Source organism: Tasmannia lanceolata, unplaced genomic scaffold (genome assembly GCF_043159265.1).
Source record: "Tasmannia lanceolata isolate RefF3 unplaced genomic scaffold, GAP_Taslan_0.1 ptg000006l, whole genome shotgun sequence".
In the NCBI taxonomy this organism is placed as follows: domain Eukaryota; kingdom Viridiplantae; phylum Streptophyta; class Magnoliopsida; order Canellales; family Winteraceae; genus Tasmannia; species Tasmannia lanceolata.
In genome coordinates, this window is record NW_027518683.1 from 3,535,586 (window position 1) to 3,547,927 (window position 12,342).

The 12,342-nt window shown below is 38.1% G+C and overlaps 1 protein-coding gene across 5 annotated transcripts; it reads right to left on the bottom strand.

Moving 5' to 3' along the window:
• Nucleotides 1-234: 234 nt before the first annotated feature.
• Nucleotides 235-11,129, bottom strand: LOC143879296 (DNA N(6)-methyladenine demethylase ALKBH1C-like). Of its 5 annotated transcripts, XM_077381615.1 has the most exons (6): nt 10,133-11,129; nt 9,208-9,291; nt 9,007-9,111; nt 8,501-8,749; nt 6,506-6,892; nt 235-798 (listed from the first exon to the last, which is right to left on the bottom strand). In XM_077381615.1, exons 3-6 carry the CDS (start codon nt 9,055-9,057, stop codon nt 526-528), a joined length of 960 nt encoding a protein of 319 aa, XP_077237730.1. In that variant the 5' UTR covers nt 9,058-9,111; nt 9,208-9,291; nt 10,133-11,129; the 3' UTR covers nt 235-525. The 5 variants fall into 5 exon arrangements, with proteins under 5 accessions (XP_077237730.1, XP_077237729.1, XP_077237728.1 ...); XM_077381614.1 differs by lacking the exon at nt 9,208-9,291 and having other exon boundaries at nt 10,133-11,128; XM_077381613.1 differs by lacking the exon at nt 9,208-9,291 and having other exon boundaries at nt 9,007-9,196; nt 10,133-11,128.
• Between the last annotated feature and the right edge of the window lie 1,213 nt (nt 11,130-12,342).

A 12,342-nucleotide genomic window follows, 5' to 3' on the forward strand; every position in this document is an offset into this window, starting at 1 on the left:
TTCAATTGTTGGGTCATAACATAAATAGGATGCATCGCGTAAATCATCTCCGTAGGATCCCCGATCTAAAATGGAATCACCCGTTCAGTCAGACGGCTAGGATCATCCTATGGAGATTATTTAAGCAGTGCGGTACATGAGATGTAAATAGTGGCACCCCATAGTCAGCGAGGGTGGGAGAGGTTGTTTGCACCCATATTTCAAAAGAAAAGCATTATACCCCCAAACAATTCGAATGAGAATTAGAACACTAACTACTAAGGTTTCTGATTCGAAAGATGTTAATGACTTGTACCAGGGCAGCTACCCATTGTTTATACTGGAGATGTTAACAGAAAGGAATTAAATGGTACCACTAGGAAGGCAACAAGAACTTCAATCACATCTTAACATGAAAAATCATTTACCAAAGAAACGAGTGTCACATCCTCCACGGAGAATCGTTTCATCAATTAAGAGCCTGGGCCGTTTTGGGTAGAATATATGGAACTCCGTGAAATAGAAGCCTTCAAATCATGGGAGAGGTTAATACTGTCTGAAAGTCAGATTGAGACGTCCTGGATGGAGATTAGTTTCATCAACTAAGAGCTTCGGCGCCGTTCCATGTAGAATGTTTCCAACTCCATGATGTATAAGCCTTGATTCGCCACCAAATATTAAAACATCACCTGATTCAAGTATAACCTTCTTTGCATTGTCTTCCTTTTTATCACCATATAGAAACACCGCTGAGTCGCCCAAGGAGAATGAAACTACAGGTAATCCTTTACTAATGCTCTCATAGCTCTCATCTTTATCCTGCATGGGAATTGAATATATTTATAAAAGGAAAGTTCATGATTGAAGCTGTCTGAAAGTCAATTGCAACCTATGTAAGACAATTTTTGGATCCTAGAGGAGACAGCTTTGGTCGGAGAAAATCCAAACTTTAAGCAGAAATAATAATTAAAGAGGAGTGATAGAAGGGCATCCTCGCATAAAGAGCCGGAAAAGGTCCCTTGATTGGATCCACATCATTCGGTGCAACTAATTTTACTTTACCAACCAATCTTAAAAGGTTGACGAAAATGATGTGGATCCAATCAAGGGCCCTTTTTCGGCTCTTTATGCCAGGGTGCCCCTTGAATCTATCATTCCTCAATAAGAAATTACAATTTCATTACCTCAATAAAAAAAATAGTCGTACTGGGCTATGCATATACAGAACAGTTTAAAAGGCTATCAGAGAAAGGATTTGCTAGGGTCCATCGCAAATGGCATTTCACAGAACGTCTGTTGCATGAGAGAGCAGCCGCATAGGCTCACTTTCCAACAGATTTTGTCATTATTCATGAGGTGGCTACTCTCATGCAACAGACGTTTCGCGAAAGGCCTTTTGTGATGGACCCTAGCAAAACCTATCAGAAAAATATAATAAAACTGAAAAAACTGACAAGAACTAGTAAAATGAAGATCACAAAGACTATAAGTAAGGGTTTCTGTGTGGCCACCTAATCAGAATAAAGTAAATATGGACATCCATTCATGTGGATCAATACATTGGTTTTGTTGGATTAAATTGGGATAATTTTCTGTATTCTCATGCACATGGGATATATAACTACAAATAATAGGAACAACATAATATTGGAAGGAAAATACTCTCCATTTCTCACAGAGTAACATCTAGGATGAGATCCTGGCATAAGTTTGAATTTTTTTTCCCCATGAGTAGCCAGGATGAGAACCATGTAGAAACTGGGTCGCTTAGGCCTTCGAAAGGTTTCAAATTGGGTTTGATATTGGCAGTGGTTCCCGCAGTCGTGGAAGTCTATGGAAGTCCATGAAAATCTTGTAAAAACTATGGGTGTTTATGAAAATCCTTGGAAATGGAGAAAATTTAATATGAAACTTCAGAAAATGAAAGAATAAGCACAAATATACACCTAATTGCTTTGATAGCATTTTATTTTGCTTTGCGGCGGTTATAGCGGTTAAGAGATTTTATTCGCTTTCGTGGGATCATAAACCCAAAGGTTTTTCATCTACTCGTTGTCCATGGCCGCCGGTATGGAGTCTTTCCTTTGCAGGGTGGGGGTTCCCAACTGCCTAGTTTCTACAAATATGTCATCCTGTTGCCATCTCCTCGGAGATTCAGGTTTCTATGGGAGGAAGCTCGCAAAGCACAGGGGAAAAACTAGTCACCCCAATTTTCTACCTTAAATGAACGGTTCCATCAAACCACACTCATAATCCTTGAGGTAAACATCTTTATAAAAGACAAGTTTCCAATCCCGGTAATAGATGAGCTATTAGATGAATTACACGGGGCAAAGTATTTTTCCAAGCTCGACCTACGTTTAATGAACGAGGTATTCAAGCCCCATCTACGACATTTCATACTCGTGTTTTTTATTGACATCTTAGTGAATAGTAAAAGGTGGAAGGAGCATTTATTGCATGTAAGGACCACTCTGGAGTTACTTCGCAAACATCAACTCTCTGCGAAATGAAGCAAACAATTTCCCCCCTGGCTAAGACGGAGCTTGTAATTGTTTCATCTTCCAAATCCCTTCCTATTGCCATCCCCTCGGAGAAACAGGTTTCTATAGGAGGAAGCTTGCAAACCAGATTGTTTGCTTCGATACTCACAAGAACATGTTCCTTCCTCGCACAACTCTTGGGATTAAAAAACATTCAACGACCACATCAGGTCAGCCTACCCTTTAATTTTCGGAAGATGAGAACAGAAAGGCAATCGACCCTTTTTAAACTTTGCATTGTTACTAAATGCTCGTACGAAAGGCCTCATGTTTTTAAGGGTGCTTGATCCGAGGATTGAACATCGTAGGCGATCGGCAAATGAGGTAGCTGATAGTCTAGCAAAGGCTGGAGCTCAAAGGGAAGATATAGAAATAGCATCCTTTCTGTAAGCCCAAATTCAGGCTGCTGAAAGGAAGAAAGGAGTAATTTAGGATATTGTATTTTTTCTTACTTTTTGCATCTTCGAAGTGGCCTCAGGTATGCCCGTGCCTTTACTCTTTAACATTCTGTAAAGCAGGGTGGGGCTTCTGGTCCCGAATGCTACCTTAATATTAATGAAATGTCATTTTTCAAAAAAATAATAATATGGTTGATGGTTTGCACTGTCTAGAATTCTCGCAGAGGTAATGTTAATGAGAGAATTTTGGATGATGTGATTCCATATTTGGATCCTACTTCTATGGGAGAAAATATGGATATTGATGATGATCAAAGGAAAGGGTGGGATGCTGCTATATCTAATACTGAGTCCCAGGGTATCTATGTTTCTAATGAGACTGTTATTCCTGAAATGGACAATCAGTGTCTTATTTCAGATGTTCTGGGTGCAAATCATCGCTCCCTTTCTGAGCCACGTACCACTACAGTTTGGTCGGTTCCTAGAAGAGCCTGGTCTGGTGAAAATTTAACCACAAAAATGACCTACATGGTTGATAAGTGTCTAGATTTGCTCAGTCGAAAGATTAAAGTGATCTAATAAAGCACTTGGGGAGAACACTAGATTGGCGTTATATCTGATCAAGAGCTGCTGACCACTGTCATGCCTTAGCTGCATAGCATGAAAAAAGGAAGCCATCCCAAAAAGAAGTCTAAGCAAACGAGAAATAACAATTCAAAGGGACAGAACCCGTTCCAGAAAAGCTTCAGGTAATTTGTCTGTATGACTAAGGGATTGGAATGCTAGGGAGATTAGGAATAAAACTAAATCCAGAAGGCTCAAGAATCTAGTTAAGATTATTCTAATTCTTTTGTTGGTATTATGGAACAAATGATATTTGAGTTTGATGCCCAAAGAATTGGTAATCTCATTTTAACGAAGCATGTAATTATTAATCTGGATACCAACTCCAAGATTTGGTTTCTCTATCATGATTCGGTAGAAATTAAAAGAGTTCCTCCAATAAGCAGGCTCTTACTTTTTTCCTTTTTTTTGAAAGATTTTTACATAGGAGACCGACACTAGAAGCAAGCTCTTACTTCAAGTTCATCTCTTGGGTGACGATCTTGCCTTGCTTCAATTTCGTCTCTCCCACATATCTTAGGCACTGCTGGACCCCCTCGTTGGAGGCCCCCAAAAACTGGTATGGAAAAATTTAACTTTGATGGATCAAGTATTGGGAACCCCAGCCAAGTTGGAATCGGGGCCTTCTTAGGGATAAAACTAGGGCTACTTGGTGGTCTTCCTCTAGCCCGATCGGTATCAAGGACTCAAATGAAGCGGAGGTGAGGGCAGTGTCGCAAGGGATCAGGCTTATGTAGAGATGATTTGGATTGGCTAATAGTGGAGAGAAACCCCCTTAATGTGATTAGGTGACTTGGGGGGATAAGCCCCTATCCTTGGAGGTTCGCGGAATTTATTGGGGAAATCCATGATCGGCTAGAGGGGTTCCTGGTTTGCTTATATCACTTCAAGAGATCTTCCAATAGTGAGGCATTTGTCCACTATAATTTGAAGTTTTGAGAAAGGTATATACTTCAATTTATGTTCTTACTTCTCAAGAGTAACACTTTAAAGTTAAACTAATTAGAATTTTTAATATTTTGTAATAGAGATTTAGTAAGGAAGAAATCAATTACTAGAGACCACATCATCATCATAGACAACCTTGATGTCTTAATGAACTAGATGGCAATTGATGAATTTTGGATGGCAACAAGTGGAACAAATTGTTGTTGTTGTGGATAACGAAGATGAGGTCATTGAGCCAGTTTCATGCCTATGGCAGATGCTTTCTTTAATGGACCTATGGTAAACATTTTAAGCAGTAAAATGTGTCGTCTTCTTAAATTTTGTCAATATAATGGCTGCTTATATATTTGAAATATTTTCGATTTTTAATTTTTTAGTTTAATAACAATTTAAAAATCATCAAAAGAAGCACTTTATTTCTAAACACAACACTGAAATGGACAAAACACAAGTACGTACCTTTCCAATGAAACTGAGCAAAACAACACGCCCACTAAAACATTATTCATAACTGAGTTGTGAATAGAAAGAGAAAGCATGCGTTTTGTGTAGTTTTCAATATGAAAGCTTAAACAAATGGGCTAAAGCCCCATAAACAAATGATCACGTGCAAGCTTGTAGACTTTAGGGCTGATCTTGATTGAATAAAATTACTTCTCTTGGTTCAAATGGTAGTAGAAGTCTTCCTGGGCTTGACATCATCCTAGCAGACCTAGGCTTCCTAAGGTCTGTTAGGAAGCTCGGCCACATGAGAGAGAGAGAGAGAGAGAGAGAGAGAGAGAGAGAGTTAAGTATGTTTTGAACCAACCCATTTATACTGAAATAGTGAAAATTTGTTCGCAAGTCTACTTATATTCAATCACCTCTTTTCCAATGAAATGGTCTACAAGCTCCTATGTGCAATGAATTTTACAAATTATAATTACGACACCATTCCCATACGTTTCATTGTACATACAAAATCTATCATCATTGTATATATGTAATGTATACTTCCCACCAAACTATCAGTTTGTAAAATATTTGCTTTTTTTAATGGCAATTAGTAAAATATTTGTTAACATATTAATGGATCTAATGATGATGAAAAATCCGTGTGCAACATGTATAATGCATTTTTTAATGGTATTTATAATATATTATGTCTGTTTTTATTAATGAAGACGCTATCCCACTAGGCGTGTGAATTAGTATGCAAGAGAGTAGAAGTAGGTCTGCAAGCAACCAAATGGAAGTGCAAGACCAATATCATTTCAATCGGTTCCATGGTCCATGAAAGTAGTGGTCGGCATGGGTACCTTATGAGGTACACATTGCCTGAGAATTCTGTTTAGACATTGAAATTTCAGCGTTCTTAACTTTTCATATAACTCCCTCAATTTTCAGGGTTGTTTCTGCATAATACTCAGTCCACAATCTGATAAGCTTGAAATTCAGAGATTTCTTACATTCCTTAACAATTTGACAAAACCATAAAAATGAGTCATGCAAAGATACGGTAACTGCATCTGGCCTTTTGTTGTTTTTGAAAAATTACACTTTCATATAATTTTATATACAAACACAACCTTAAAAGGCTATTTGAACTGAAATATAGATGAGTTCATCAGACTTGGATTAGAAGGTTTAAGTAAAAAAAAGTTCTCATTGTTGACAGAGAACGTGAAATTAGAAACACGGAGAAGAAGATGATCAAGTAAAATATAATCTAATGGCCTTGTACTCTTGTACAATTTTTGTATCGAGGCAAATATTTTCAAGATAAGCAAAAGTGCAAAACTTAAACACTATCATTTATGGGAGTGTTAGGGCTGAATTTATTTACATTTATGGGAGTTTGAGGGGCACTAAACTAAAGGGAAACTTTTCCCTTCAAAATGGAAAGCATTAAAAGCAAAACGTGAATAACATACTTAAAATGACACATTATGAATAACATATTCAAAACAATCATTATAAAAAGAAAAAAAAAATCCATTGATATTAATTAAGAAATACGATTCCTTCACGCACCTGATGGAGACCCAGTTTCCCACTAGTCGTATAGAAATTGACAATGCAGATATCAGGTGACATTTTAGGAAGCTCATCTTTCGTGGGGTTGGAGGTTTCCTTTAGTGACATTTTAGGAAATGTATCTTCGATGGAGTTGGAGGTTCTCTTTATAAAGGCACGAGAAGTTTGAATTGCTTTCTGAACTAAATGCTTGAATTCAACTGGGATACTAGGAGGTGTAGCATCATCAATTGATCGTATATGTCCATAACGCTTTGTTTCTGGATCCCAATTTCTTCCTAGACACATCATCTGTAGATTCAGTTTTGCTCCATTCTTATAGCCCGGTTGATAGAAACCCCCGGAACCAAGACCAAGTTCTCGACATTGTTTTATAATTTCAACCTGCACTCAATATATAGATGAAGATGTTCAACAAAATACAATATTTAAAAATATAAAAAAAAATATACAAACAAAGAGAAATGCTAGCCCATCAAGTCACTGATTACTAATTACTAGAGCTTAAGTAGTGAGAAAATTTTAATTATAGTAGTTTCTGTAAGAAGAGATACGCCCTCAAGATGATGAAACTACAAAAGGAATCACATCTGATTAAAAAAACCCTTGAAAACCAACATGTTGAGCTGAAACCATCATTAGAATCTAAAATCAACCATTAATAAGAAATCTAAGGGACGGAACCATATTTCCATACTCGATATGCATTGTACCTATCGGCATTTGTACCCAAGGCCTGTAAAAGTGACTGTATCACACTTGGGATGACCTATTTTGCTGTATTCCATTTGATCTGCTGGGTAGGCTGTGAGGTGAGTGAAAAACTGACAATCATGACTTGTTTAAGGGGATGACTCTATTTTGGACTTGTGACGGTATGGGCATGGAAGCTTTGAGACGCACCCCATGTTCGAGTTGAAGAGATGAAATTGAATCGCTATAGTGAGAGCAGATGCTACACCTGCAAGAAATAGCTGCAAGCAGGTTGGGTTCAGTATCGAACAAGGCCCACATGGAGAGACTGCTTCGGTGGTGGAAAAATAAGGCAGTGTGGATGAGCCTGAGATGCACTCATGATCAGGATAGGAGTCAAATGGGAAGATTATCCAGAGATTATCTCTGGAACAAATCAAAATCACATTTGGTGCAAGAGTGTTGAATTGTTTGCTAAAACACGATTTTACACAGTTTCATGTTAGTCTATGCTCTGATGGAAGTGAATTCATTAGCCAGTGATTTAATTTACAGAGAAGTCGAGCTTCTCCATTCTGTAGGAAAGAAAAGAACCTAAGAATACATGGTGAGAAGTCTATATGACCCATTTTTATTGTTACCAATTAGAAAAATATACAGTAATATTGAAAAGTTTTTAACAGAAAAAGGGAATTTTTTTTTCTATAGAGGCCTTCAGCGCTATATGAGCTTAGTTTGGCTCCTTTATATACAAACAAAGAAACCATGAGAATAGAATAGCACCTAACTGATATGGGAAAGGAATATTGCATTATTTTAACCGTAAGGGACTGATTCTATAGAGACTTCATGTGCTTTCTGAGCTTAGCTTACTATAAAGAATTAGAATGACAAAAACCAAAGCCTGGGTTGGCTCCTTTAAATATAGAGAAACTGCAAGTACAAAATAGTAGCTACCAGATGTGGAACTTAAAAGGGAGATTTGCAATTTGTGTGTACATTTGCAATGTAGCGCAATCAATTATGATAAAAGGGCCCGCTACATTAGTAAACAGTTGTATTTTTATTTTTATATTTTTGAATGGTAAGTAAACAGTTGTATTACATATGCATCAGTATATAAAATAAGTAGAAGAATGGCGTGTATAACACAGTGGAAGAATAAGGAATAAGTAAATGTAGATGAATATTATTCAAAATTAAGTTAATTAACAGAATGGACACATCCTATCCAATTATGTTCCTACATGAAAAAATAAAATCCAAACACAAAATTATGTTCAAAAGTAGGAAACACACCTGATTCTTAAGATTAATAAATTTCTTAAGAAGAACCATTCCAGATGTCAGCTGTTGGACCCGGGGACCATTCTTAGAACATTCAAGTTGCTGCTCTGTGCCCTTTGATTGTAGAGAAGAATTTAGTTCCACATCAGGAATCCCGCAGATATCAAAGTGAATTTGAGATGAAGAAGGCTGAGTTTGAGATGAGGAAGGCTCATCCTTTTTCAACATTGAGTTATTGGCTGATTTCTTGTCAGAGGAAACCTATAAGTCAATACAAGATCACAGTTACAGCTTCATAAAGGAGACATACGTTAGCTCTAATGATACAAGATCACAGTTACAGCTTCAATGTTTGCATGGCTTTTAGACATACGTTAGCTCTAGGCAAAGAGAGATGATACGAAAAATATTGCAAATCAGAAAACTGATTTCTGAAACCGAGGCATGAACGAAACCCTAAAACTCATTACCAGAAAACTAAAAAAAAAAAAAAAAAACAGAAAGCCATAAAAAAGTACCTGATTTTTAGGACGACATGAGATGCGAGCTCGAGAGGAGGTTGGAGCCATGGAGTCGATGATGAGGTGGATCAGGGGAGGGGAATGGGTCTGGTTTCTTGTGCTCTGTTCTCTCGTCAAGAAAGGAAAGGAAAAGGAAGTGAAGGGAAGTAAACTGATGTAGCAGAAACGAAAGTGAAGGAAAAGAAACCTGGCAGAAACCTGTCAGATGAGCGTTTCGTTGCACAGAAACCTCACAAAAACTACAGAAATATGCGTTTCATTACAGGGAAACTCAACAGAAACCTGTTAAATAGAAACTGTGACAAACTGATATGCATAATGATGCCAACATAGAATCTAGTCTAAAATAAGTGGGTCCAATCTTCTGAAGGCGATCAAAATAAAAAAACCATGGCAAACAAAAGTTGAACAATAACAATGCCAATCAAATTGTCACAAATATAGAGTTGCCACACTTTGCCCGCTTTGTGGGGCGACCATCCTCGGTTCTAAGTCTCCTATCGTCCATCTAACAACAAGTGGATAGTACTGAAACAAATCATGAGTTAACAATAACAATTAAAACATGAACGGTCAAAACCCAATTAAAACATTAATCATGAGTTAACAATAACAATAACAAAACCCCAAGAATCTCACCAAATTTCAGAGATGAGAAACACAATAGCAAATTTCTCCCAAAAATTGACCAACAAAAAATATATATCTATTTGCTTACAATTACTCTTGAGCATTAAACGCGAAAAAGATACTCAAAACCCTAAACACGAAATCGTGACCCGAGAATCTCACCCATAAAAACCCACTACTCTGTTCACAGAAACCCCAACCCTTAAAACGAAAATGATACCCGAAACCCACTCTAAAAACGAAAATGATAAACCCTACAATCCACAAACAGCAACAATCCACAAATGGGTATTGAAGAAACCAATCGAATCAAAGAGTTATATGAAAACCCATCAGAGCATGAGAACCACAAAATCAACCCAATAAAAAACACAAGAAGAACAATCCCTAGTTCAGGTTTTTATAAACCCTATTTTCTGAGATTTTAGAAGATGAAAAAAGGAAAAAAAAAACATTGAGAAGAAAGAAGAGAAATAGAGAGAGAGATTCGTACCTGGTAAGAAGCTTGGAGAGGGTGGAGATGACGAGGATGCGTGGAGACAAGCGTTCGGAGGTTGAAGACGAAGTCGCCTGTTTGTTTTTTACGCACAGCAAGAGTCGCGGGAAGGTGAAGGAAAAGAGGGGTTTCCGATATTAGTGCTCGGAAACGAACCTCGATCGAAGTCGGGGAAAGGTATTTTCCACGTATTTATTTTTCTTTTCCACGTAATTTCAAAAAGTTTCCACAGAAACTAAAAGAACACGCAAAAACGAGGTGTCCGTTTCCGCAGAACACCAGGGGAAATGGAATCAAAAGAACACAGCATTGGGAATAATGGCAGAAGAGATTAAAACTAGGGCAACGAAGAGCTTCCCGATTTACATTTAGAAACCCTAAGTCCCGTCTTTATGTGTCTATCCTAGCCGTCTTCTTTCAACACTGCCTTCATGATCCAACGGCTATTATCATTAAGTAGAAATAGTAAAACAAAAATCCCTAAAATCACTCTCCCTCTCTCAACGTTTTGAACTCTGTCTGGTTCTGTTATTCCTAAAATAGAACCCTAGAACAATCTTTCTTATTAACCAGATCCCTACCCTTAATAGCTTTCCCTAACCTGCCAATTGCATCACAAAATCTTGGCATATTGCTGCCCATACCAAGTCCTATATCAACCCTAATTTTCCTTTTGATCCAAACCGATCCCATCCTTCTCCTAACAGCCCCTGAAACTACCATATTTTCAGCCACCTAATCACACTTAAAACAGCCCCATATTTCCTATTCACTTGTTTGTAAATTCCAAAACCAATAGCCCCTTGAAATCCTCCATCTCACTATAAGCTTCCACCACATCGCCCCTGCATTAGGTGGGTCCCATGATCTCCACTGAAGTCCATGAATAGGGTGGGACCACCAATAATGAGTTGCACTGAATCGTACCACTTCCTATCAATCTCGCTCCTTTTCAAAGATGCGCTCTCACTCCTATTTCGGCGCTTATACATGCTGCCTGCCGCTTTCGAACGAGATGCGAAGGCATAGGTAACGAAATAGGTAAAGGTGGGCCTAAGCTTGAAGATGTGCAGCTTGGTAGACCATTTGCCAAAACATGTTCATTTCAGTAGCTATATGCTTCTATATTCTGTGAGGTGAACTGTCTTTTCTATTATAGTAGCAAGATATGGTAAGGATTACATGAGAGATAAGTGTATTTTAATACAAAATAGCTCTTGTTGGTATTTTACAAAGTTCTTTTGTTTACAAAAAGAACCTACTTTGTTTTGAAAAAAATGGTTTGCTCACTTCCTTCACAGAGCAAATAGTCCCGTATTGGAAAGTAGAGAAAAGTTTAATGTGTCTATATAGTTTTTCACTTCTGTAGCTTTATGAATGAGAAGAGGAGAAAAGGGGCCCACGCGCATGAGTCACCAAGTGGACCCGGTGGGCTTTTGACTATATCACGCACTCCGCCCGGCTCGGCCGGCCACGCATGTGAGCAAAAGTTTTTACTTCCCCTACATTTTAATTTTGGTTTCTGTCCGTTTAACTTCCCTTTACCTTCGCAGTTTCAGCCGGCGTACCTGAAGTAAGCCGGCTTATTGGAACGTCATTAACTGGATAAATAACGGCGCAGTTCTTGAGTAAGCCGGAGTACCTTTATAACGCCGGCGTAAATGAATAGCGCCGGCGTACCTAAGCGTTATGACTGTTAGGAAAGTGTCTCTTCGCATATGTAACATTTTTTAATGGCTCTTTTCACTTAAAAGGCGTTTTTACTCCATTAAAGGGTGTGTTGAACGGACATGTTTGGCTTTATAAAAAATGATCTTCTCTGTGTTTTTTCTACACAACAACAGAACGAAAAACTTCTGTTTTCTTCTTGCTTTTCTACTTTACTGTAAACAGTGTTTTCTTTCTTCCTCTATTTATTTTACGTATTTTGTTGGGCTACTAGAGTGTTCGTGTGGTTTGAATCTCTGAGATCGTGCAGTTCTTGGAGATCGACGGTGCGTCGGGCTATTGTATCCTTGGGGGTGATTGCGGCCAGTAATTTGCTGCATCGGAATTAGTTTCCGCAGAGGCGCAAATTCACCTTAAAGAGAGCGACAAAGTCCACACCTCATCTCGCCACACCTTAAAAGGTTTCACTAACATCGTTTGTTTGATTGTTTCTGTTTCTCAACAGATCTCTGGTAAGCCGTATTATTCCCTAAATCCAT